This window comes from Telopea speciosissima, chromosome 6 (genome assembly GCF_018873765.1).
Source record: "Telopea speciosissima isolate NSW1024214 ecotype Mountain lineage chromosome 6, Tspe_v1, whole genome shotgun sequence".
NCBI lineage: Eukaryota > Viridiplantae > Streptophyta > Magnoliopsida > Proteales > Proteaceae > Telopea > Telopea speciosissima.
In genome coordinates this window covers 52,315,567-52,339,976 of record NC_057921.1, presented here as the reverse complement: position 1 = coordinate 52,339,976, position 24,410 = coordinate 52,315,567, and the positions used below count along the sequence as shown (strand labels likewise).

General features: G+C 37.6%; 2 protein-coding genes and 1 long non-coding RNA gene across 3 annotated transcripts in view; 2 read left to right on the top strand and 1 right to left on the bottom strand.

Annotated features, from left to right (window-relative positions):
* Positions 1-777: 777 nt before the first annotated feature.
* Positions 778-24,410, bottom strand: part of LOC122664077 — a 23,940-nt gene continuing 307 nt past the window's right edge. Inside the window, exons 2-7 of the mRNA XM_043859766.1 lie at positions 14,582-14,993; positions 9,615-9,715; positions 6,012-6,109; positions 2,834-3,039; positions 1,372-1,424; positions 778-1,167 (exon numbers count right to left, since the gene is read on the bottom strand). Of these exons, the coding sequence (XP_043715701.1) occupies positions 1,117-1,167; positions 1,372-1,424; positions 2,834-3,039; positions 6,012-6,109; positions 9,615-9,715; positions 14,582-14,981 (909 nt within the window). The 5' untranslated portion in view covers positions 14,982-14,993 and the 3' untranslated portion in view covers positions 778-1,116. The remainder of the gene's footprint in view (positions 1,168-1,371; positions 1,425-2,833; positions 3,040-6,011; positions 6,110-9,614; positions 9,716-14,581; positions 14,994-24,410) is intronic.
* Positions 15,681-17,127, top strand: LOC122664075. Its single transcript, XM_043859763.1, has 2 exons — positions 15,681-15,795; positions 16,062-17,127. Exon 2 carries the CDS (start codon positions 16,074-16,076, stop codon positions 17,028-17,030), a length of 957 nt encoding a protein of 318 aa, XP_043715698.1. The 5' UTR covers positions 15,681-15,795; positions 16,062-16,073; the 3' UTR covers positions 17,031-17,127.
* The window catches only part of LOC122664082, a 14,722-nt gene continuing 14,406 nt past the window's right edge, over positions 24,095-24,410 (top strand). Inside the window, exon 1 of the long non-coding RNA XR_006333277.1 lies at positions 24,095-24,107. This is a non-coding gene — a long non-coding RNA (uncharacterized LOC122664082). The remainder of the gene's footprint in view (positions 24,108-24,410) is intronic.

The following is a 24,410-nucleotide window of genomic DNA, read 5'->3' as shown; positions in this document are numbered from 1 at the left end:
AAAACCAAAATAAAAATCGGACCAAACTTGATAAACAATCGAGACCAGACCGATAGTGACGCAATAAGAAATTAAAACCCTGGATTTCCCAATTACTTTCCTTATGTATAAATATAAAATTATAACTGGACCGGACCTAACCCGATGGTGTCACGCTTCCAAACCAATAACAAGAAAATAGAAACTTCATTGACGGTTTGGTTTCGTTTCGTGTAACCACCGAAACCGATTCAGCCCCCTACCGAAATTGGAGCGTAGTGATCAACAGTTATGGACTTATGGTACTTGGGCGAAAAATTCTAAAAAGTCTTGCATCAAGATGGGCTTCTTAATGCCTAGCAGGCAATCTTCCTCCCTATAATGAGACCCATTTTCTGGTACTTTTGGTGCTAACTGATAATTAAAGGATTTAACCATAACATCCAAATGCACACAACCCTGGAGATTGCTGTTTTGTACCACAAAAAAAAATTGAATGCATCATCACATCCTTCTACTCTTTTAACTTGAAATTAATGAAATGTTGTTGAAAGGTTTCAGACGTGCTGTGTATGAACATGGTTCATGTTGAATAGAAATACTTGATTCGAATTTGCTTATCCGATGGCTGAACTGTTGATCATGTTTCATACACAACCATATATGAAATCTGGTACCAAAAATGTTTGATAGATCAAATGGCACTTGCCTGCACAATGTGCTTCAGCAAAATTGGTATATTACAGTGTTACAGCATAACCAATAAATCCTATTAACACTAATAATGTCATAGGGTTCTTATGAGTGTTTGAATCTATCAGCACAGATTACTAAACGTTGAGCGTGTAATAAATACATACCGTGTCTTTGAATCAACAAAAAGAAGTTCATACTACAGGAAAACACAGGCTTGAGTAAGAATTTAATAAGGGAATCAGGTCAATTTTACAAAGAACCCAAGGTTCTAGACCCTCTTCCGTGTGTGGCTCTCTGGGAACCTCGGAAGTCACAATGAAGACACAAAATGCATCCCCGAATGACACCCAAAACAAAATCTGCCCGTTTCACCCAGTATTGGTGTCATCTTCTCTAATTATTCGACGAGTGCCTCTTCCTTCTTTTTACAGAAAGAGTATTTCATTCTGTTGTAGATGGCTTCTTTGACTGCTTCTTCTCATCTTCATCATCCTGAAAGTGCACATAGTTTTTAAACAAAGCCAAGACTGTTGAACATGATTCAAGCAAAATCCAGTGTTTGGCTCTTGGAGTGACCAAACTGTATGGTTAGTGTGAAAGGACGCAAGAAAGAAAAGTAGACACTTCAAGATTTGGAAAGGATTAGTATAATAAAGGTGTACAAGTACGCTATAGCACAAGGTGGTTTGTACTTACCGAGTTGTCAATAATCTTATCAAAGTCATCATCAAAGGTCCCATCTCCATCATCTGAAAGACCAGATTTATTATCAATAAACTCAGTTATCAGGCATTGAATTTCCCCAATTCTAAAGCAACTAATTAGGGAAAGCCAGTGGCAGAGATTTCGTTTTAAAAAAAACCCCTGGATTTTGATATGCAAACTAGAACACTATGAGAGAAAGAAGCAAATGTATTAGAATAACAATCTAAAAGTATGACAATCAAGTATCAACCAGAAAAACGATCAAGATTTCCACAAGTCTCTTTATATTATCTGCAAATATTTTAAAGCATTTCTTGAAAAGTAAAAGAGAGAAGGATGGGAAGGAAAGAACTTTGAAAAAATAACTGCCAAAATGTAATACAAAAATTAGGACAACACCTTCCAAATTACTTTCTGGAAGCTTAAAAATGCTTTCGCCGACTACAATCATAACTTTTTTATAAAAAAAAAAAGGACAAAGGACAAGAAATACAAAATATACTTTATAATTAGAAACTGATTTCCCAGAAAAATATTTTTCTTTGAAATAAATGAAGCCTAAAAGAAAACACCCCCAAATTCCATCTCTTCACACTGCATAAAGATGGGCGAATCATCATCATCAATTAAAGTAAAACCAGAATCCAAAGCAACGTGTGCATAACACCCACTTGCATTCAGGAAAGGTGGTCCAATAATCAACAGTACCAGGGACTAGTCACCTTTGATCACAACCCAAGAGAAGGATTTAAGCACCAAATCAGTTTCATTCGTTTGGATAATCAAAATCTGAGGAGCATGTTGACTGCAGAATAAGTAATGGCATGCGTGGTTATTGGTTAAAAATCATCAAATGGAATAGAGCTTCAGAGTTTTAGGGGCCATGGTTGAGGCAACAGTACAATGACCAATCAATGAGTGGCATGACATGGCTGCCTTTGAACAAATTGATAGATGGAAGCAGAAATCGCAGCCCAAAATATGTCCACATCTCACCATGGTCATTCCTGCCCGACATGGTAAGTTTCAGCCCTATACAGGCTAATGCCACATGACCAAAAGCCCTCCCCCCTTTTTTCAAGTCTTCTTCTATTTAAGAAAAAGCAGTGATTTTGTTCATTTAGAAGAAGTGCAATAGATGGTGGGTCATCTGGCTGATTTTGACCAGGGGACTGTAAATGTGGCTTATCCAGAGGATCCCATATTATTTGGATATTCTGGATCTACACATCATCCACTATATGGGAGAAAACCCCATCAGTGAATAGACGTAAATAAAGACCCAGGACCTATCATTTGTTGAATTTCAAATAGGCCTGAGCCAAGGAACAGCAGATGAAACTTATATTAAGGCACAGCCTGATGTAATTTGTCCTGAACAATTTCATGGGCCAAAAAATGTATTGAACCATGACCACATATTTTAACTGCTTAATGATGGGAGCTAATATACCTGGACCCTCATCACTGCTTCCAAGATCTCCCAGGAGAAACACATCCAAATCCTGCTCAGTGGATGATGAAGCCTTATTAGGCCGGTGTGTTTCTGTTTTGTCCGGTTTAGAAGTTGTTCCAACTGGTGGAGTGTCTTTTGCTTTATCATCTATTGCCTGCTCTGAGGCTTCCAGCTTAACCTCCTCCATGTACCGTTTCTCATATCTAGTATTAAAAAGTAGAGAGGGGAAAAAGGAGGGAGATTAATAGCACAAACCAACATTATTTAATAAAAAAAAACTCTGAAACATGGAAGGACGTATGAATCTAGACCTACGACACCCTAGACTAACAAATAATAAATGATGACAAATGTGTCACCATCTAAATGCTGTTCATGCAAACAGTGACTTTTATATAGAGGTATTTCTTCCAAAAGCGTGATAAAAAAAGATGAACATGTTACAATTGGCCTCCCCCTCCCTGCTCCAATACGCCCCAAACTTGCCCCAGTATTGGAGCAAAAGAGAGTCCGTTCACAGGAAAAAGAAAAAAGAAAGAGGTGGAGTTCAGATAACCAAAATAGTGATTCAAGGAGGGAAAGAGGGGGGGGGGGGTCGGGAGACAACTGGTTCCAAAACAGACCACCTAAAAGGCCTTCCTGCACAGCCCAAATATCTGTCAAGTGGCAGGTCAAAGGGGGGTCACAATTTTGTGGTCCCCTGCTGCTCACATGATCCAATAGTTCAGTGTTAGGGTCACCGATTTAGGGCCCAGGTCAGACTCGGGTTGACACAACTGAAACAGAAAGTTAACAGGTCAAGTCTAGGTTGTCACATGCATCACCTGAATCAACCTAAAGAGCGTCCAAGTGCATGAGGCTCCCGCTCCCGAATCAACCTAAAATGACTCAAATGTGTTCAATTCCATCTTTTCTTTAAGGGTTTTTTTGGGGGGGGATAAATAATGGATTTTTATTAATGGAAAGAGAAAGTGCATGGGAATATGGTAGCACAAGAGGGGAACGAGATGCACAGAAATAAAACACCACCACAAACATCCCTCCATAGAAGGATTGACACCCTCACCCACTACCTCTATGAACTAAGTATTAAATCTCACAAAGGAATAGAATCACCAGAACAGATTCATGGTCTAAGTACCCCTTTCTTAGACAATTCATCTGCAACCTCATTTGCACTTCTTGCCCACAAATGGAACTCAATATCAGCGGGACAACAATAAATTGTTCAATAAGATTATGAGCCCAAGAAAAATGTTAAATGAATGGAGGAGAAGCATTGTAATTCCAATTTATAAAATTAAAGGCGATATTTAATGTTGTGATAACTACAGAGGAATAGAACTTATGAGACATACTATGAAATTATGGAAGAGAGTAATTGAAACCTGCCCGAGACAAGAAACTAATATATCGGATAACCGATTTGGTTTTATGCCAAGAAGATCAACTACAGAAACTATTTATTTCTCCTAATGGAAAGTTTTAGAGAATGTAAGAAGGATCTCCATATGATATTTATTGACTAAGAAAAAACATATGACAAATTCCCTGGAGAGTTAATCCGACAAGTGTTAGAGAAAAAAAGTGTTTCGAGTAAATGTGTGGACATAGTTAAATATATGTATAATGGAGTAGTGACTAATGTATGAAAGGTAGGGGAAAAGGATAGTGAATTCCTAATTACAATTGGATTACATCAAGGATTAGCTCTAAGCTCGTATTTGTTTGCGCTAATCATAGATGAGCAAACTAGAGACATTCAAGATCAGATCCCTTGGTGTATGTTTTTTGCTGATGATATTGTTTTCGTGGATGAAACAAGAGCAAGAATAAATGCAAAATTGGATTTATGGAGATCAACCTCGGAATCAAAAGGTTTTAAGATAAGTTAAAAACAAAAACAAAGTATATGGTGTGTAACTTTAGTAACAATAGGATTGAAAGCAGGATGGCGAAAATTGATGATAGAGAGATAGCGTAAAGTGAAAATTTTAGGTACTTAAGCTCACTAATAAATAAGGAAGGAGAAATAGAGGATGATGTTATACAAAGAATTAGAGAAGGGTTGATGAAGTGGAGGGGTGAATCCAAAGTGTTGTGTGATCGACATATTCCTTCTTTATGTTTATGTGTTTTACTATAACAATATAAACAAGAATATTTTATAGGACAGTTATACAGCCAGCAATGATGTATGGAGCAATGTTGGACAGTGAAGAAACAACATATAAATAAACTTAGTATAGCTGAAATGAGGATTTTGAGATGGATGAGTGAATAAACTAGAAAAGATAAAATAAGAAATGAACAAATTAGAGCTAATCTAGGAGTAGCCCCGATACATGATAAGTTGCGAGAAAGTCGTTTAAGGTGTGGCATGGACATGTGCTATGGAGGCCTTTGAGTGCACCAGTACGGAGGGGGGATTTGATTCAGATCAAAGGCTAAAAGAGCCTGGGATACTTTGGGAGAAGCGGTGAGTAAACACATGCATAGCTTAGAACTAATAACAAGTATGGCTTTGAATAGAGCTGATTGGAGAAAAAGGATCCATGTAGCCGACCCTATTTAGTTGGGATAAGGCTAAGTTGTTGATGATGATGATTTTCAACTCCACAATTAATGAAACAAGAGTTAATCTCTTTGTGTCTATATATTTATAAATAGATTTTAACTGGTGGGATTGTGTCAGGTTCCCTTTTTTTTTTTTTGTGGGGAGGTGTATGGGGGAAAGGGGATTGTACATGTTTTCAGGTTAAGTCACATTATTTCAAGTCAAACATGTCAAGGGAAACATGATTCTTTCAATCATGTCAACTGTATTCTTACATCCTGTTCATAACAACCCTGAAAAGAACAGGTCATGTTCATGTTAGGGGGTAGACTGGTTGAGTGACAGGTTTAATTTTTTGTGTTGTGTCCAGTTTGGGGTGCTCTTGACCTGAACATGTACCCGATACGACCCAAGCTGACAATCGCCAACTTAGTTCTTCCCCAACCTGCAGCCCCAGTTATGTTTCTTTAGGCCACCTTTTCAATTATTAAATATTTAAATGTAAGATCTCCACATATGCTCTAGCTTTTCAAGAATGCAACCTTCCAACAACTTATTCATTAAATTACAATAAGTGGCACCAAAATAGATGCTTCCTCCAATAGATGAGATACTTACGGAGCCACATGGCTGTTCACTAGTATAAAATATATCTTCCAGAATTTCCTTTCTTTCATGACTCGTGGGCATAATTCATATCTTAGCTTTGAAATTTCCTGCAAAAGAAAGCTCATCAGAAAGTAATTTATAGACAAGCTCACACTTTACTTAAAAATTGCTTATATATGGTAACTGATGAGAATTGGATTAAAAGGTGGGTAATGATATATAGACAACCTTGCAACACAAGGCTCAGAGAAAGGTTTCCCAAAACTAGCTGATGCAGTTATGATTGTCCAATTGGGCCTCAAAAGACTTTATTTTGGCCCATGGTTAGGTTTTGTGGACCCCAGGCTTTTTTTTTTTTTAGGTTTATTGATGTAATGGGCGATTTTTATAAGTTTCTATTTGGGGTATTAATCCTGTACACGAGATTAAGTTCATTTTGATTTTGATTCTCCAATTCAAGAGATTTTTTTTTATTAAAACAGAAAAAGATCCTTTTTCTCAAAGAAATGTGAGATTACCGAATCTATGCTATCGAGTCACTTATAAACATTATAAGTGAGGCCGTATAGAATTTTGAGTTATTTCCTTTCTCTGTCAAGCTTTATAAATACATGAAATGGCTAACATCCTCAATCGATTTGATTGAATGGTGAGTGAAATTAGATTAGTTAGTTAATGAGGAGTTGAGATTGTGTCTCTTCACTCCCCTGACCCCTCTCATGATTCGGGACTTTCCCTCCTCTCTCTCTTCTATTCCTCATGCTTTTTCTCTTCAAGCTGAACAAGAAAAGGAAATAAAACAGCATTCTAAACTGCCTTAAACTCTCCAATCGTGGGCTGCTGTTGGAAACTCCCTACTTGACTCAAATAACAAAAGAAATCAACCAAAAGGAAAAAGCCTCTAGTCATTGGCTGACTTGGAGTGTCCTAATCTATCTTAATAACTTAATTAATAAAGCAAAAACTAACCCACTTATAGTGTCCTAACCAGCCTCACTGTTGCAATAAAAATAAGTTGTCATAAACTAGTTCACGACCTGAAGTGATAAGATTCTAGAAATCCTGGAATCTAGAAACCGCAAGCCCTTTGAGGAGTCTTCAAACTGGGTTCGAATGACAGTTATCTAAAACATTTTTAAAATAAAGTAATCTACGAACAGCTGGACCCTACATAATCTTATCCATATACTTAATCCCGTGTACAGGATTAAGAGCCCAAATACGGGCTTATAAAAAAGACTCATTACATCAATAAATCCAAAAACAAGAAACCCAAGATCCATACAACCCAACCGTGGGTGAAAATAAAGTCTTCCGATTTCCGAAGCCCAATTGGCCTAAATTGGACAATATTTACTGCATCACTAGCTAAAGAAAGTTCGAGCTCCGATTCATGGTTGCAAGCATCAAAGGAAATGTCAAATGTTAACCAGTGAGTATGTTTTCAGTTATCACAGCAAGCCAATCCATGAGCTTTACGGGATAAGCCTTTCATGAGGACAAATATCCTTCTCCAAGTGCATTGAAATGTACTGAAATTAAAACATGACTACTCCAATTAAAATGCTATTACAGCCTCAAACCAACTACATTGAGTTTTGCTATCACACCAATTTAGCTTATTTTTCTTAAAGGGATTCATAAACTGTATACATTTTTTTTTAATCACATCCAATTACCACTAGGAGAAGAACCTCAATACAAACTGGCCACACGATGGAGAAATAGTAGATTATTTCTCTTAGATTTGGCCTTCCCTTAAAGCCAAGACCATAGAATTCATTAGCTGGATGAAATATTCTAATCAGAATCAACAAAGCAAAACCAAATAAAAAGGCAGAGGAACAGAGAATACACTACAGTCTACAAAGGCAAGAAAATTATAGGAACCAGACTAAAAAGCGATCACTCATCATTCCATCTATATGGATCAGAGTTGTCGAGGCACCTAGTGTCCCCATCCCCCCAATTCCAATATCTAGTATATACACATTATAAACATCATAAGTAAATTAATAGACAATTACAGAAACCAGCAGTTACATATAAATTACCATCCATTGTAAGACTGACCGATTTCACAACAAACTAGCAGTCAAATACAAATTGAGCAAAAAAGATATTTCAGTAATTTAGTTCAATGATAACTTGATATCACATAGGATCAGAATTGATTCTAGAAAAGAATTAGCAATAAATTATAGCAATATAACCAGATACAATAGTATAGCAATGTTTAAGATTCAATGATTCCATGTATTGCAGGCATTATAATTCTGTATACTGCCAAATAAAAAGGTTAGGAAAAGAATCTATATAATATAACCAAAAAAAACTAAAAATACAAAACAGCATTAAGGCGCCCAACTTAGGCGTCCAAGGCGACGCCCAGGTGGCCAAGGCGGTCACCTTACCTACATCCAGTAAGGAGATGCATCACCCTAACACCATAAAGGTGCCTGGACGCCTAGGTGGCGCCGACACCTTGACAACTATGATGTGGATGGCATATTTGGCTGTAAATGTACAAAAGATTATTTAAGGAAAAAACAACTTCTTTCATGATGTATAGTTGTATACATGCAGCTAAAGACATAAACCTAAAAAGTTACTGTGTAAAAGAAATTCAACATTTTAACTTTATTCAGTTTTTACTTGTTAAGTGCTCAAATCAATTATTAGAAGACACTAAAAGTAAGAATGAAGTGCTTCTCTCTCTAATCAATCCTCCCCCCCCCCATCTTCCATAGTACTACAATGAAAGCAGAGCAATCCCATTCAGTCTCTGCCTTAGCACAAATTGATCAATTAGAGGCACAATTAGGCCTATGATAAAAAGAAAGAAAAAATAAAACCTTTTGACTGCTCAGTCCACTTGACTCTGCATAGCATGACATTGAGTACCACCAATGGTTTTTCCTTGTGCTTGCATCAAAACAAGAATCTGCTTTCTCATACACCTATGGGTGTTCCCCTGTTCTTCTGTGATGGATGTGTCTGGCAGGAAGAAAAAAAAAGAGCTTTGTGCTTTCTTATTTGCACGTAGGTTTTCCTTACCAACTTTTGATAGATCAAGCACAGTTTTACTTTCAGCATATTATTCCGAAACTATAGTCAGAATAAATCAGCTACTTATAGCTCGGGTAAAATTCTAACTTGTAAAAAAAAAGGGGAGAGGAAGTAATAAAAGGATTAATGCACAATTGGCAACTTGATGTTTACATCTCAACCCGGGGGAAAAAAAAAAGAAGGAAAACAAACAGTCCATTGCACACCCCTAAGCCTAGACGGGGGGATACAACAAATGTATCTGAATGGATGATGAATCATACAGATGGGGACATTTGACATCATCAGATTCATTTGGCTTCTTGCTTTCCCACTTCAGCTGGTCAATTTCAATTGAACACAAGAAGCACCAACGAGTTGTTTGATGATTATTAGAAAGGAGTTTCGGGAGTAGCCTTCCTTTTTGAGATAGAAATGTTTGGTATGGGGAAATTGATTGATTGTATCCATGTAATTCTGGGTGTGTGGCTTATTGCCCACTATTGGTGCATTCATTATCAAAAACGAGTTCAAATGCCCAAATAACAAGAAGGAAATACTAACCTTGACTGTAGAAAGAACTAGAGTGGCATGCCTTGCTTGCCACTCTGTAAGATCCTGTCTGACATTCGAAACCGTGAGGACATCAGTGATTTCCGGCTCATCTACAATGCAAAGAAACCAGTCCAATAAGCTCAGTTCAGAAAGGAGGTAAAGTGAGAAGTTGAGATAGAGAAACCAATAAAATGTTCCACTGCCCTAGTAGCAGATTGCCTAGAGTACTAGAATATCCACCTATCAAAACATTTTCCACAAAAAAAAAAAATTTCACTAGATTTACTCAAGGCTCCCGCCACTATGGGGCGGGGTCTGGGAAGGGTCAAAATTTACTCAAAACCACCATTACCCAAATTCTAAAGAGAGAAAAGAAGAAAGAAAATAGGGAAAATGAATTAAGTACTAGATTTACTCAAAAGCACCATTACCAAAAGTTCTAAAGGTCCAACAAAAATATAAAAAGGGCATACCCATTGCACGAGGCTCCCGCCACTACAGGACAGGGTCTGGGGAGGGTCATAATGTACGCAGCCTTACTCCCACTCTGCGGAGAGGCTGCTTCCCGTGTCCAACAAAAATATAATGGGGAAAAATATCCATCAATCTAAAGACAACTAATTCCTTTGACGATTCTAAAGAGAGCAAAGGAGGAGGAAGAAGATGGGAAAAGTGAACTAATCTTTGTAATATTAGTAGCTGCCAAGTTCTTACAAAAAAAAAATCCAAATAATTAACAGTAGAAAAATAGTGTGATATTTTCTTTTCTACTAATTGAGGGTGGGCTTTTTCTACTGAAGTCCCCATAGTATATTAGGTTCAGCTCCTTATGACAGGATTATGTCAAATCATAAACTAGATGACAACTGTATGACTGCCAGTTGAAAGATGGGTGAAAATGGAAATATACAGAAAAAGGAGAGCTTATGCAGTCTGTGTGTGTGTGTGTGTCTGTGGGAGAGAATCAGCTTCCCAGAGGAATGATGGCTGTCTCCAAGACATAGGCCAACAGGAAGTTTGGATAGCCCTTGAAACATTATTCATGTTCATGAGACGACAAAAGAGTTTGTTATCACCTCAAGGACCAGAATGTTTTGCCCAGCGCCATAATCACACCACAATCATGGGAATCCACAGTCCCATGACCCGAAGTTAGCTGAATGCCAAGCCAGTTCATATCATGGAGCCAAGGTGATGCAGATCGATTGATGGGAGGGTGGGAGAGAGGGAAACTTATCCTCTCAAGTGCGGTGCACTGCCCAGTGCATCCAGCTGGCGCCCCACACTTAAGAGTGATGATCTTTATCCTCTTAAGTGTGGTGCACCGTCCACTGCACCACGTGGATGCACTGGGCAGTGCACCGCACTTGAGAGGATGAAAATCCTGGGAGAGAGAGAGAGAAAGAAAAGGAGAAAACCCAAACCGTTGGTAGGAAGAGAGAGGAGATAGAGGAGATAGGAGAGTGAGACAACAATCTCAACTCAAAACTAACCAAATACTATTCCATTCATTCAATCAAATCATGGGGACTAGGGAGGCAATGTGATGCAGATCCTAGCCTCCTCGAATTGAAGAAGCCACCCTAAGCCTAGGGTTTTAGTAGAAGCCTTAGATTAGTTATTTCAGCTCTATACTTAGTTTTTATTTGGTGTTTTTAATTGAACCGGTCTAAATTGGTTGCATCCAATTGGTTTAATTGGTCTAATTTAAGTGAAGTGCTCCTATTGGCTAATAGGTTCTTATATCCTATTGGCTAGTAGGGAATCTTCTTTTATTTAAGTTGTTTTAAGTTGTCTTAAGTCATTAGGGGTAGATGAGTCTTTTCCTTTTAAGTTTTAAGTTATTTTTAAAGTAGGTCCACCTCTCTACGATTTTAAGTGAGAGATTTGAATTGTAATAGATTTGGGAATAAGGCCTTTGGCCTCTTATTTAATACAAACCATGGGAGAGGTTCCCCCACCTAGTTATGTTTAAAAAAATCGTGCTTTGCTGTTGGCCTTTGTTGCTGCTGCTTCTCTTTTCTGAGAATTGCCTTGTGAGTAATATCAAGGTGAGGGCTGGTGAACTCCGGCAACTCCTTGCATCTTGTAGATCGGGAGGTCCTTTTTCTGCTATCAAGCTACATCAAGCTGCTGTTGCCTTTGAAGGAGATCAAACCAGTGAGTTATTTTTAATTCCCTACAAGTTATCCTTCTCTTCTTCTTCCCCCCATCTAACCTAATCGATTCCCCAAAACCCTAGCTTTTCTAAATACATTCCAGCATTCATCCTTCACCCATATTCATCAAAAATCAGAACATAACCTCTCCATACTAGTACCTCCACTCGATCTAACCTGCAGCCTCAACTGTCCACAAAAAAACCCTAAATCCCTCCATCACCATTAAAAACCCTAAAACTTACCTAGACCTATCCAACCATCCAAATCCTTCAATATTACAACCGAACCACCCCTACACTGCCCTTAACACTCGACCTTAAGCTCCAGCCCAAATTCCAGCTCTAAACCCTAAATCTCATCTCCCCCTTCATTCCCAAAACCCGAAACCCTAAACCTAAAATTTCTGAAATTTAAAAACCTATTCAAATCTAACCAAACCTAGTTCATTAAGACCTTTAAAACCTGCCTAGTTTAATCCTATAAACTATTTTCCCATTACATTACCCTAACCTTAGAATTTTAACCTAAAACTACACTGTTGTCTTATTGTAACTGCTGAACCAGCAGCCCCCTTAGTTCCTTTTTGCTATTGAACTTATTACCCTGGTTCCTAGTGGGATTACTCCTACTTAGGACTACATCACAATGCCTCTTACATGTTATATCCATATAACGTATATATAACTAGGTGTTTTGGATAAAACAGACTCTTAAGAAGGAAAATAAAATAAAACAGAAACTAACAAGAACTGTCTTAGTAACCTGACATGACTGTGACTCCAATAAAAGGAAACCAAACAGAAAAAGAAACTTCCCTTCTGCATTGGCCAAGTTGGAAGTTTCCTAACTGAACACAACAACTTAATTAAATAAGGAAACTGAAAATTGAAGAAAATAGACTCTCTAAAGGACGCCCACGATTTAAATACTGATAAGGTTCCTAAAATTTAGGAACTCTAGAACACTTTGCGGTCAGAATTTCAAACCAAACAGAGAACCCTAATCCTCTGCACGTTTTAGGATTATGGTGTCTGCGATTTTGGGGTTTCCCCCAATCCTGCGGCTTGCTGTTTTGGAGGTTTTTGGCTGTTGTGTTGAGCGTCGTGCTTCTGTTTGTTGCTGGTTGTCGATATCGGTGGTGTACTGTGGCCTGGTGTTGTCCCCATGTTTATCAAATATTTCACTTTGTAGTTGGTTGCTTCTAGGTTGTTCTCTGTGAATTGTTCTGATTTATACAGTATTATGACTGATTCTAAACCTCCCATAGATACCGCCAATGTTCAAGTTATGTCTATCAAAATGAATGGTGCTTCCAATTATCTTCTCTGGGCTCAGGCAGTCAAAGTTATAGTACAGCCAAACAAAAGATGGATTATTGGAATACGTCTCCACCTACTACAAACTCTCCTGAGTATAAAGAGTGGATGATGGAAAATGCCATATTTCTTTGTTAGTTGTGGAATAGTATGGAGCCTTCTGTGATGCCAATATTATGTTGGACACCACAACCAAGGATGTTTGGGATGATCTTCAGGATAGCTATACTCAAGATAAGAATATGTCCATAGTATATGATTTGTATGAAAAAAAATTCTCAATTAAACAGAATGGCAAATTTGTTGGTGACTACTGACTACTTTAATGCTCTAAAGGGCATGTGGGAGGAACTTAATGTGTACCAACCCCTCTCTGCTGATCTTGTACTCAAATCTCAGCATACTGAATTCTTGGTTACAAAATTTTTGTTTAGATTAGACTCTGATCTTCAACCTGCCGAGAATAAAAAAAATTAGTTGGTGTCAAAAAATTCCTTCTATGACTAAGGCATATTGGAGGATTCAACGGATTGTGTCCCCCTCCTTGGCTAAATCTGAATCCACCACTTCGCCTAAGGACAGCTTTGATTTTGTTGTTGGCAATGATTGACATAGTCGTGGCTTTGGATAACTCAGTGTTGCGGAGATGAGGATGTTGAGATGGATGAGTGGCAAAACTAGGAAGGATAAAGTGAGGAATGATCATATTAGAGCTGATTTGAGAGTATACATGATAAACAACGATCAGGTTGTTTGAGGTGGCATGGCCATGATCAATGGAGGCCTTTGGATGCCCTAGTACGGAGGAGTGATTTGATTCAAATTGAAAGAACTGAAAGAGCCAAAAGTAGACCTAAAATGACCTTAGGAGAAATGGTGAGGAAAGACATGCATAGCTTAGACCTTGTATCAGGTATGACGAATAGAGATAATTGGGAGGCAAGGCCCCATGTAGCCAGTTGGGATAAGGCTGACTTCTTCTTCTTGTTGGTTATCTATTGAAGTTGTCCTGGATGCAGTTTATCGTCAACAATATCCTCACACAACATCAGCTGAAATGCTAAATTCTCCATGAAACACATGAATCCAAAATGTAACTAGCTTCTAACACGTTGCTTTTTAACTTGTGCAATTAACCACACTAAAACTTTCCTAATGAGAAATTTATATGCTCAGAGATAGTAGACAGAATAAATGTGGAGTTACTCAAAAACTTTTTATTCGAGAAAGCGAGTACAAATTTGAGCTAAATGGGTCCGTATGTAACATCAATAACATGAGAGAAAATGCATCGACATTCTAGGCCATACTTGATGTAAACAAGCTAACAATATCCCAAAGTACATCATCAAATTTAAAAGTTATAAATTAGAAAACCATTTTGCCAAGTTGAAGCCTGGAACTGAAACAGAGATTGACAATAACCTAAACAAATTCCGTGAGTATTAACAATTGAAGTTGCAAAATACCAAAAGACAAAGAGTACCGAATCAAGCACCTTCCATAGGAAAATCCCTAAATGTGCCGAGTGTAATTCCTTTGACGAACTCCCTAAGTTCATCGGTGACGCCAAATTTCTCGAAATCCGATGGGGAAGGGTCAGCGGAAGAAGAATCGATGAGTGAGATCGCAGAGACAGGAATCTGAGGAGAGATCCCTTCGGCGAGGGACTTGATCTGGTCCGCCCGTTTCAATGCCTCTATCTTAATCTGGTCGGCTTTCTTAGTTGCCTCTGCAGCGATCTCCTTCGATCTCTTGGCGGTCTCTGAGACAATATCTGATATCTTGGATGCTCCTATGGTGAGTTCCTGTGATTTCTTCGCGGCTTCTTTTGTGATTTCTTGTGATTTCTTCGCCGCTTCTTCTGCGAAGCTTCGCGCCTTCTCCCAAAAATCCATTGCTGGAGAGCTCTTGAGCGTTTAACCAACTAAAAGGAATAGAAACTAGAAAGAAGTGACCAACGGCGACCAGTGCCAGAAAAGGCGCAAAACTACAAAAGAGGGAAGAGTGGGGACGTAGATGTAGTTTTCCAAGTTTTCACGTCTTCCCGTACGGATTTCCCAATTTTAGGCTTTGTTTGGATGTCAAATAAAATAAATAAAAATTTTGAAAATTTTGTCTCAAAATTTGACCATTGAGATGTGAGACGTTTTTTATTACATGGATTAATCTACTTCTTATTCAAAAAATGAGACCTATTTAGAGTTTTTTATTACATGGATTAATCTATGTACTCCAAGTGGTAAATAGTATACTTTACTAGGCATAGTGATGCATAGAAAGACCCATTATTTAATTAAAAATAATGAATAATTTGTTTTTAACCAATTTTCTTTTTTTTTTACAATTTATTATGTTTATGTCATTCTCTCTCTAAGGATCCTTTTGGATGTGGGGGGTGGTTTGGGGGGGGGGGGGGGGGGGGGGGGGGGGGGGGGGGGGGGGTAGAAATTTCAAAAAAATTGTGCATTACATGTCATTCTCTCTTCTAAGAAATGGTCTTCCCCCCGGAGGCCCAAAGCAAGAAGAGAAAGAAAGTAAGGCTGGAGCCCCCGAGAAAACAAAAATCCTTTCAGACCTTATGGAAAGAGACAAACCGACATGAGCTTCATATAAGTATATGCCATTGACTCATGGCTGAAGTTCTCGTCGTAAGCTTTTCTACTTTAGGAGATTCTGCAGTCATGTGGAAAAGTGGACTTGTCGCATAAGGTGTGATCTTCAGCTTTCACTCGTCCAAGCTACAAAATTTGAATTTCCCCTCTTCCGTTTCCCCCCTTTCGCTTGTCTAATTTTAATTTTTTTCCCCTCTTCTATAATTCTATATAGAGTGGCTTCTTCTTGTCTGGGTAGGTCTGAGAGCTGTTAATCTTCGTCTGCTTTGGATATTTGAGTGTTTCTAGGGTTCGTTAATCTGGGTTTTATGTTTCATTTCGCCGAACCTGTGATTGGTCTTCTTATTTTCTTTTCGTCTTTAGGGTTTTGGAAATATGCTGGTTCTCAGAACGAGTTCAAAGAGGCAGAGGCGCCCAAATGTTAGGTTAGTAGAGATTGGAGACGTTTCGGCGGCTTTGTCTCATCAAGCTCAGGTGAATTTGGAAGAGAAGAAATGGGAAAATGAGCCGAAAGAAACAGTTTTAGTGCCGAATGGTGGGTTTTCTGGGCAGATGTCACCGGGATTATTGGTTTCGGACCCTAGTGCATCTCAGAAGTCTTCGGTTGATTTGCTGCACAACAGAGAGAATAGAAACCCTAATTCTTCGAAATTGTCTTCCGAGTTGGTGGTTTTGGGTGAAGCTGGTGCTTCTAAACCTGTGGTGGATTTCGGAATTGTAACGAGGAAGGGCAGGCTCATGAAGCGAAGGGGGCGGAGCATGATTTCTGGCAGTGGTGTCACCAATAGGTCCTGGAATTGCATAGTTACTTCTGAAGTTAACAATGAAAATGGAATAGGGCACAGAGGCAATGATTTTGTTGGTCCAACAACAAATACATTTTATGATGTTTACACTGTCAATGGCTTTAAGGATTCTTCAGGTCGTGAAAATTCTGATGCAAGCAAAGAAGGCCATGAGAATGAGTGTTTTGAACCCATTTCAGCTGTGCAGGTGTTCGGTGATCAGAATGAGTTTTGGACAAGGGAAGCTAGTGTAGAAGGTGATACCTTGTATTCAGACGATGGTCCCTGTGTAAACCCCAATTCTGGTGCTGAATATGACAAGAGGGGAGTTGGTGGTAGTGTTGTAAATTGTGTTAGGACATGGCTGGAGGAGCTAGGGTTTGCCCAGTATGCAGGAATATTTGAAATGCATGAAGTGGACAAGGAGGCATTGCCGTTACTCACCTTTGAAGATCTCAAAGAGATGGGTATAAATACTGTTGGGCCACGGAGAAAGATTTACACTGCAATTCAGCATCTAAGGGAAGGAGGAGGAGTTGCTGTTTGATCAAGCTCTCCATAGAATAGATAGGTTATATTGCCTTTACTGGCCTTTTGTGTATAAAAAGAAAATGGTGCCCATGAAATGTAAGTTGGCATTTTGCTAATGCTTTTCTTTTGTTAAGTGGATCAGCTTACTTGTTTTGATATGTTTCAAATGCATCTAATGTTTCATATGGTGTTAACTTCAATTCCAGCATTACCATGACCATAGTTATTGTGTGTTGAGTGCTGACTTAATAGAGAGGACTAAATGGTTCTTTTTACTTGATAACTGGTAGTGTTCATTCAATGCTGACTAGAGTTATCCAAAACTTCTTCATATAATTTTGCAACATGGGAAGATTTCACCTGCATACCTTAATTTTGAGTTAATGTTATGATGGAAATCTAAAAATTTCAGCTGAATGCTACATTGTAATTGTCAAACTCTGTAAGAAAAAAAGATTGTCTCATTTGATATGCTCGCATATGGCTTTAAATTACTTACTATACCTTTCAGGTTGTATAGGACTACTGTATTTGTAGAAAAATCAAAATGGGATTTATTGTTCAGATAAGTAATAGAGCACTAGGAAACAGAGATCAAGATTATAGTAGTCAAATCTGCAAGGAAAAAACTCAGAGATCTCCCTCGGCAATTCATTTATTACATGAAAGCAATTGCGATGTTGATTTGACAAGTTCTGTACAAGCTATCGCTTCAATGAGATCAAGATCCGGAAAATGATAGCACTTAGCAAATGTATTTAAACAATATAGATGTGAACACCCCCACAAAAAATACTAATATCATGCAGTTTTCTACAGATGCAATACTAATCCTGATACGCCATAGAAGGTTTAGTAATTCAAAACCAGTAAGGAACAAATGGTTGAAAATGCCATTCTAAATTAATTCCAGCTACTACTGCTGTCACCATCCAGTTATTTGTTAGTGATTTGCTAATGACATTGTATATTCTTTGTTTTACTTCTTTCTATCTGTAGTTTAACTAGGTTCACTGAACTTTTTCCTACCTAGACCAATTTAAGTACCAGAAGTAGCTGTTTAAATTGATAGGATATTTAGGTTCAGGCTTCAAATGTATGTTGGTCCGTTACCTCTGGCATTCTTGGGGAGTTGGGGGCTTCTTCCCCCCCTCCTTAAAGAGGAACGGCATTGCGAGTGATGGATAGGAACTGATAATGGATGTGAATCTCCTACACCAATGTTCCCTATGCATCAAACAAGCCTTCGTATTCCATTACACTGAATTATGTTTATCATATATTAAGCATTTGGTCTCTTTCAATTAAAGGAGTAAACTGTTTTCTGAAGACACATGGATATAAGCCAAATGCATGCTCTGCAGGAGGCTTGGTAGCTTGATACATAAGAGGGAAAAATATACATTAAATTATCAAATCTATGAGAAAATAACTAGTAGAATTTTTTTTATATTGTTTTGGTGTATGGCCAGCTTATAACATAGATTAAAGTATCATTGTTGGTCTTAATATCAATAATCAAATTTAAGAGATGGGTTATAGGTATGGAAACCCTTGAAGAGAGCCCTTTAATTATACAAATGCATGACATATGGGCTTTAGTTTTTATTCACTAGATTGTGTATAATGAGGACATGTACAAGTGTGTTATACCATTTTTTTGTTGATTGATTAGTGTCTGGGTAGCAGTACGACACTCATATAGGGAGACTTGGTGGTGGGGTGAGGAAGTTCAAACGGAAATTAAGGCTAAGAAGTCATGAACATGCATAGGACACAAGATAAAGAGGATTTAAAAAAGTATACATGAAGTTAAGAAGATAATAGGGAAAGCAAGGGCTACAGAATATAAGGACCTCTATAACAAGTTAGGCACAGAGGAAGGGGAACAAGGTTTCTATAAACTAGCCAAACTAAGGGAAAGGAAGAGTAGAGATTTCAACCATATTAGCTATATTAAAAATGAGGAAGATAACATTTTAGTTAACAATGAGGAGATTACAGAGAGGTGGGCTAACTATTTCTACAATTTATACAAGTTATAGTATCATACTATCGTCGAAGGTTATAATAATCATAAAGAAACTACAAATATTAGATAAATACAGAAAATTAGGATGGTTGAAGTAAAGGAAGCCTTGAAAAAAGATGAGAATAGGTAAAGTACTAGTTCCAAATGGTATCCCCATAGAGATTCGGAAAAGTGTAGGAATTTGTAGATTATTGTGGCTAACTAGATTATTTAATAAGATTGTGAGCACATGGAAAATGCCGGATGAATGGAGAAGAAACATTGTGGTACCGATTTATAAAAATAAAGGTGATATTTAAAGTTGTAATAATTATATAGGAATTAAACTCAAGAATCATTCTATGAAATTATAGAAGAAAGTAATTGAAGCTCACTTGAGACAAGAAACTAATATTTCAAATAACCAATTTGGTTTTATGCCAGGGAGATCTACCACGAAATCTATTTATTTGCTTAGGAGACTAATAGAAAGATTTTTTTTTAGGTAAACGACTACTGGAAAGATTTAGAGCATATAAGAAAGACCTTCATATGGTTTTTATTGATTTAGAAAAAGCTTATGATAGAGCGCCTAGAGAGTTAATTTGACAAGTTTTAAAAAGAAAAATGTTTCGAGTAAATACGTGGACATAATTAAAGATATGTATAATGATGTAGTGACTAGCGAAAGAACTATGAGGGGACATGATAGTGAATTCCCAATAATAGTTGGATTACACCAAGGTTCAGCTCCAAGTACGTATTTGTTTATACTGATAATGGATGAGTTAACTAGAAACATCCAAGATCAGATCCCTTGGTGTATGCCTTTTGCAGATGATATTGTGTTGGTGGATGAAACAAATGCTGTGATAAATGCAAAATTGGATTTATGGAGATTAACATTGGAATCAAAAGGTTTTAAGATAAGTAGAAATAGAGTATATGCTTGCAACTGTAGTAACAATAGGGCTGAGAGAGGACTGGCAAAAATTGGTGAATTATAGAGGGAGAAATAGAGGATAATATCATACAAAGAATTAGAATAGGGTGGATGAAATGGCTTGCTTCTGGGGAACCAAGCTCATACGATTTGCGGGAAGCTTATCTTAGGTGGCATGGACAACAATGGAGGCCTTTGGATGCTCCAATCCGGAGAAATGATATATTTTAAATTGAAGGAGCTAAAAAGAGCTAGAGGTAGGCCTAAAATAACCATAGAAGAGGTGGTGAGGAAAGATGCATAGTTCAGGACTAGAATCTAGTATGGGGTTTGAATAGAGATGATTTAGGAAATAGGATCCATGTAAGTGGCCCCATTTAGTTGGAACAAGGCTGAGTTGTTGTTGACCAGGTTGGTCTTTCTAAAAGTCTGAAGTATATAGAAACATTAATTTGATTTCAAAAATAAAATAATTTGATTATTCGCTTAGGTTTTATGCTCTGCTCCATTGATGGTGCATATATCTCTTAGATTGTGGATGAAGCATGCGTTGCTTTGGCTACGCTTAGTTATCTTCCATGTTGATGTTCTGTGAAACAGTGTTCTGGCAAAACAGGTTTTCGACTGTTGAAACTGGGCCAGCATCTGTTGCCTTGTTCTTTTCGAAAAAGGTGTTGGTTGATGGATGACCAAGTATGCTATCTGGTTGAGCTTCGACACCCAGATTCCCATGTCCATATGGAGTGGAGGTTTGCTGCTCTTATTCTGCGAGTTCCTTTGCCTGCTTTCAAGAGCCCCATTTGATGTTTTTAGGGTACGAACATGTAGAAAACCATGAACTTTGAGGTATTTGAGAGTGCTCTTAGAGGATTTTCATATCACATCCAATAACGTGTCAAATAATTTGTAGCCAAACTTTTTTTGTCCTTCAGTATAACACAATTTTTTTCCCTAATGAGGCTTCATCCGGTCATTTCATATTGTGTATTTGAAAAATGTGGAAGACAATGACAATTTTTTATGACGACATAATGATAAGTCAGTTTCAAATTATTTTTGAATTTTTCTTACCTTTCACTTAAAAAACTTTTGAAAATAAGACAAAGGGCCATCAAAAAAGTTGTAAATTTCTAAATACACCTATGTTAATGACACTAGATCTGTGTGTTTTTGTTATTATTTTAAAACCGGTTCAACTGTACTCATTTTCCAATTTTCCAAATTGATGAATAAATTGGAAAGAAGGAGAACGAAGCTCATACGATATCTAGTCTCAGTTTTTAAAACTCTAGGTTTTATACAAACTTTTAGAGCTTTTTGGTGTCTTTTTAAGTTTGTTACAGTGAGTAGACTATAGTGGTTCCTAATTGTTTGTAATAATCCATTATTGGATTTTGATGCTTGATGATACAACTTTTGATTGCATATTAGCTTCCAGTTACTAAATTTTCAGATACCTTTTATCTCTTCACCGAGCAGCTTGCAAGTTGTTTGCCATATAGAAATTACTCATTTTAATTTACGGAAAAGAGAACGCTACCTGGTCGTGTGTGGCGTGTAGTCCTTGCGCCCAAACACAAGGCCGCACAAAATGACCGCCACATTTCTAGGGATTTCCTCCTTTTCATGGGGTACGACAGTCATTTTGCGCAGCCCTGTGTCTGGGTGCAGGGGTTGTGTACTACACGCGATCAGGTAGTGATCTTTTCTCCCTTTAATTTAGGTATGAAATCCCTTGTTAGAATCACTTGAGGTGCTCCCAATTGTGGTAGATGCATCATCCCAATACAGTGTTCGTCCTAACGTTTTGTAATGTGGTGGTTGGTTTCCCTTCGTGAGAGTGATGACGAGGATCTTTATCCTCTCAAGTTCCCTGCTCGGTACAATTTGCACGGTTTCTCTCATAGGGGGCGGAAACGACCATTTTATCCCCAATCCGAACACACTATTTGGGTGGGGTCCACCCACTCTTATTAGAGGCACTAGGGAATTGTATCGGGCAGGGAACCTTAGAGGATACTTTTCCCCAAGTTTAAAGCCTAATAAATAGAGGATGTTTGCCATGTGGGTGATTTGTATTGAGCGCATTGAGGCATATACTAATAATTGGCAAAAGTTATTCCACATATTGACATACTCATAGATAACATAGTCAAACACGTTCTATTTTCCTTTATGGATGGGTTTTCAGGGTATAACTAAATTAAAATGGCATTAGAAAGTATACCAAAGACATCATATAATTGGGGATGTATTGTTACAAAGTAATGCCATTTGGGCTTAATAATACAAGGTCCACCTTTTCACCACCATCTTTCATGACTTTATACACAAGGAAGTGGTGGTTTACGTGGATGACATGAGATTGTAAAATCAAAAGAATGAGAATGATACAAAGAAACTCTAAAAAAGTTATTTGAGAAAATAAAATGATAAAAGTAGAGATTGAATCTCCAAAAGTGCGTGTTCAAGACCACCGCGGGGTAGGATCCAATATAGAGGTATAGAAGTGTATCTCTCAAAGATAAAGACCATAATGGACATGTCACCACATAAAACAGTTTAGGTATATTATCGACTTCGTGCTATAAATTAGGGGATTCCTTGGTAGGATCCAATACATCAGTCGATTAATCACTTAGTTAACTGTGGTGTGCAAGCCAATTTCATGTTATTCAAGAAAAATCAGCTCATAGAATTGAATTAGCACGTGTTCCATAGAATCAATGAATATTTATCGAACCTACCAATTTTAACACACTTATCTAGTTATCCATAACAAGAACTTCTATAGGGGCAGAACTCGAAATTACAGTAAAAAGACCAAAATGTCCTTGACATGCAAAATGACATTATATGGATGAAAAAATAGTAAACAGATGCAATAAATTGCAGAAAATTTACATTACACTAAACACTATCAGAGAAGACTTAAAAAACAAGTTTTTCTTTTTTTTATTTAAAAAAAAAAAAACGTTTGATGGGTGTAATTTTCAAAAGACCAGAATACCCTTAATACTAGTAAAAATGTAATAACAGTTTCAAAAAATTATGGAAATTCCAAAGAACACCCTGCTACCATTGATTGATAAAAAGTACCTCTATAAGAAAGGCAGCTTTGAAGGGGTGAGGCGGTCTTTTCATGCCTCACTCAGTCTGACGCTGCACATGCAGCCCGGGCTGAGTGCTGGATAGGATCTTTTCAGACTCAGACGTTGACTTACCACAATATGTGGAGAGTATTGGGGAAAACACGTGGGCCCCTTCAATGTGAGTAGGTCCTAACAGCAATAGCTCCTACCTACTTATTGAGTTTCAACCAAGGAGAGAGAGTTTTCCAAGTAGCAACATTAAGCTCTAAAAGTCTAGGGATCATATGAGGGTGTATGAATATCTACGAATAGTTGAAAAATACAAGGATATATGGCATACATGGGAAGATATTTGATTAAATTTGAGTTTAAAATTTGACACGTGATTAATCTGTAAGGTGTACAGCTAATCCAATGTTTAGTTGACCAAAACTAGCCATCCACATTGCTAAAACTTAGTGGACAATCCTAACAAGCTTATTCAAAAAAGAACTTTTTCCAAAGTGGGAACAACATTACGTGGGAAGGCTTGTGGGAAACACAATTTCATTTTAATATAGAATAATAGATATCGTACGAAAATTGCATGTTTCATAAACATTTTTAAACGTTTTATAGGGTTGCCATTTATTTTGTATCTTTACATTCAAAATGGGAATAAATATTTGGGGAAAAGAATGTTACCTGGTGGTCACGTGGTCATCGTAGCTCCTACAGCTAGACATAGTATTGCCCTGTTCACATGAAAAGGCAGAAATCCCACTCAAGTAAATGCTTGCGCGTACGTGTAGGCTCTAGAGGCCCAAGCAACGTTCTTTTACACTATATATTTAGACTTTTCTTTCACCCATAGTGAAGATAAAGAATCTCTTCATCCACCACTTTTGATGGTTAAATAGCACTATGTAACCAATGACATTACAATGACATTACAAGCTTTCCATACCATTGTTGAAGGAAAAGTAAATCCATCTAACTAGAGTCATAGACTCATAATTCATAAATACTTTGCCCTCTATAGTACGAAGTCGATAATATACCTAAATTGTTCCTTGGTACTCAATAATCAAGGAAGCTAGTCTTCCTTAACCATGGATGAAGTAAAACAGCCTCCTACCTAATTTCTTTAGTAAATTTATACATTCACATATTATGTCACTATTATACATTAATCTAATGACTATGCCTCGGACCTGTCAAACTCTGAGTGCATGCACCATCTTAGAACACCTTGGTTTAGATTAGTAATCGATAATCAACTGCAACATGTAACGTACATTTGAGAGATAACCACCTGTCCAATATGTTTCCATAAATACCCCTCCTCTCCTTGTAAATGGCAAAATTCAA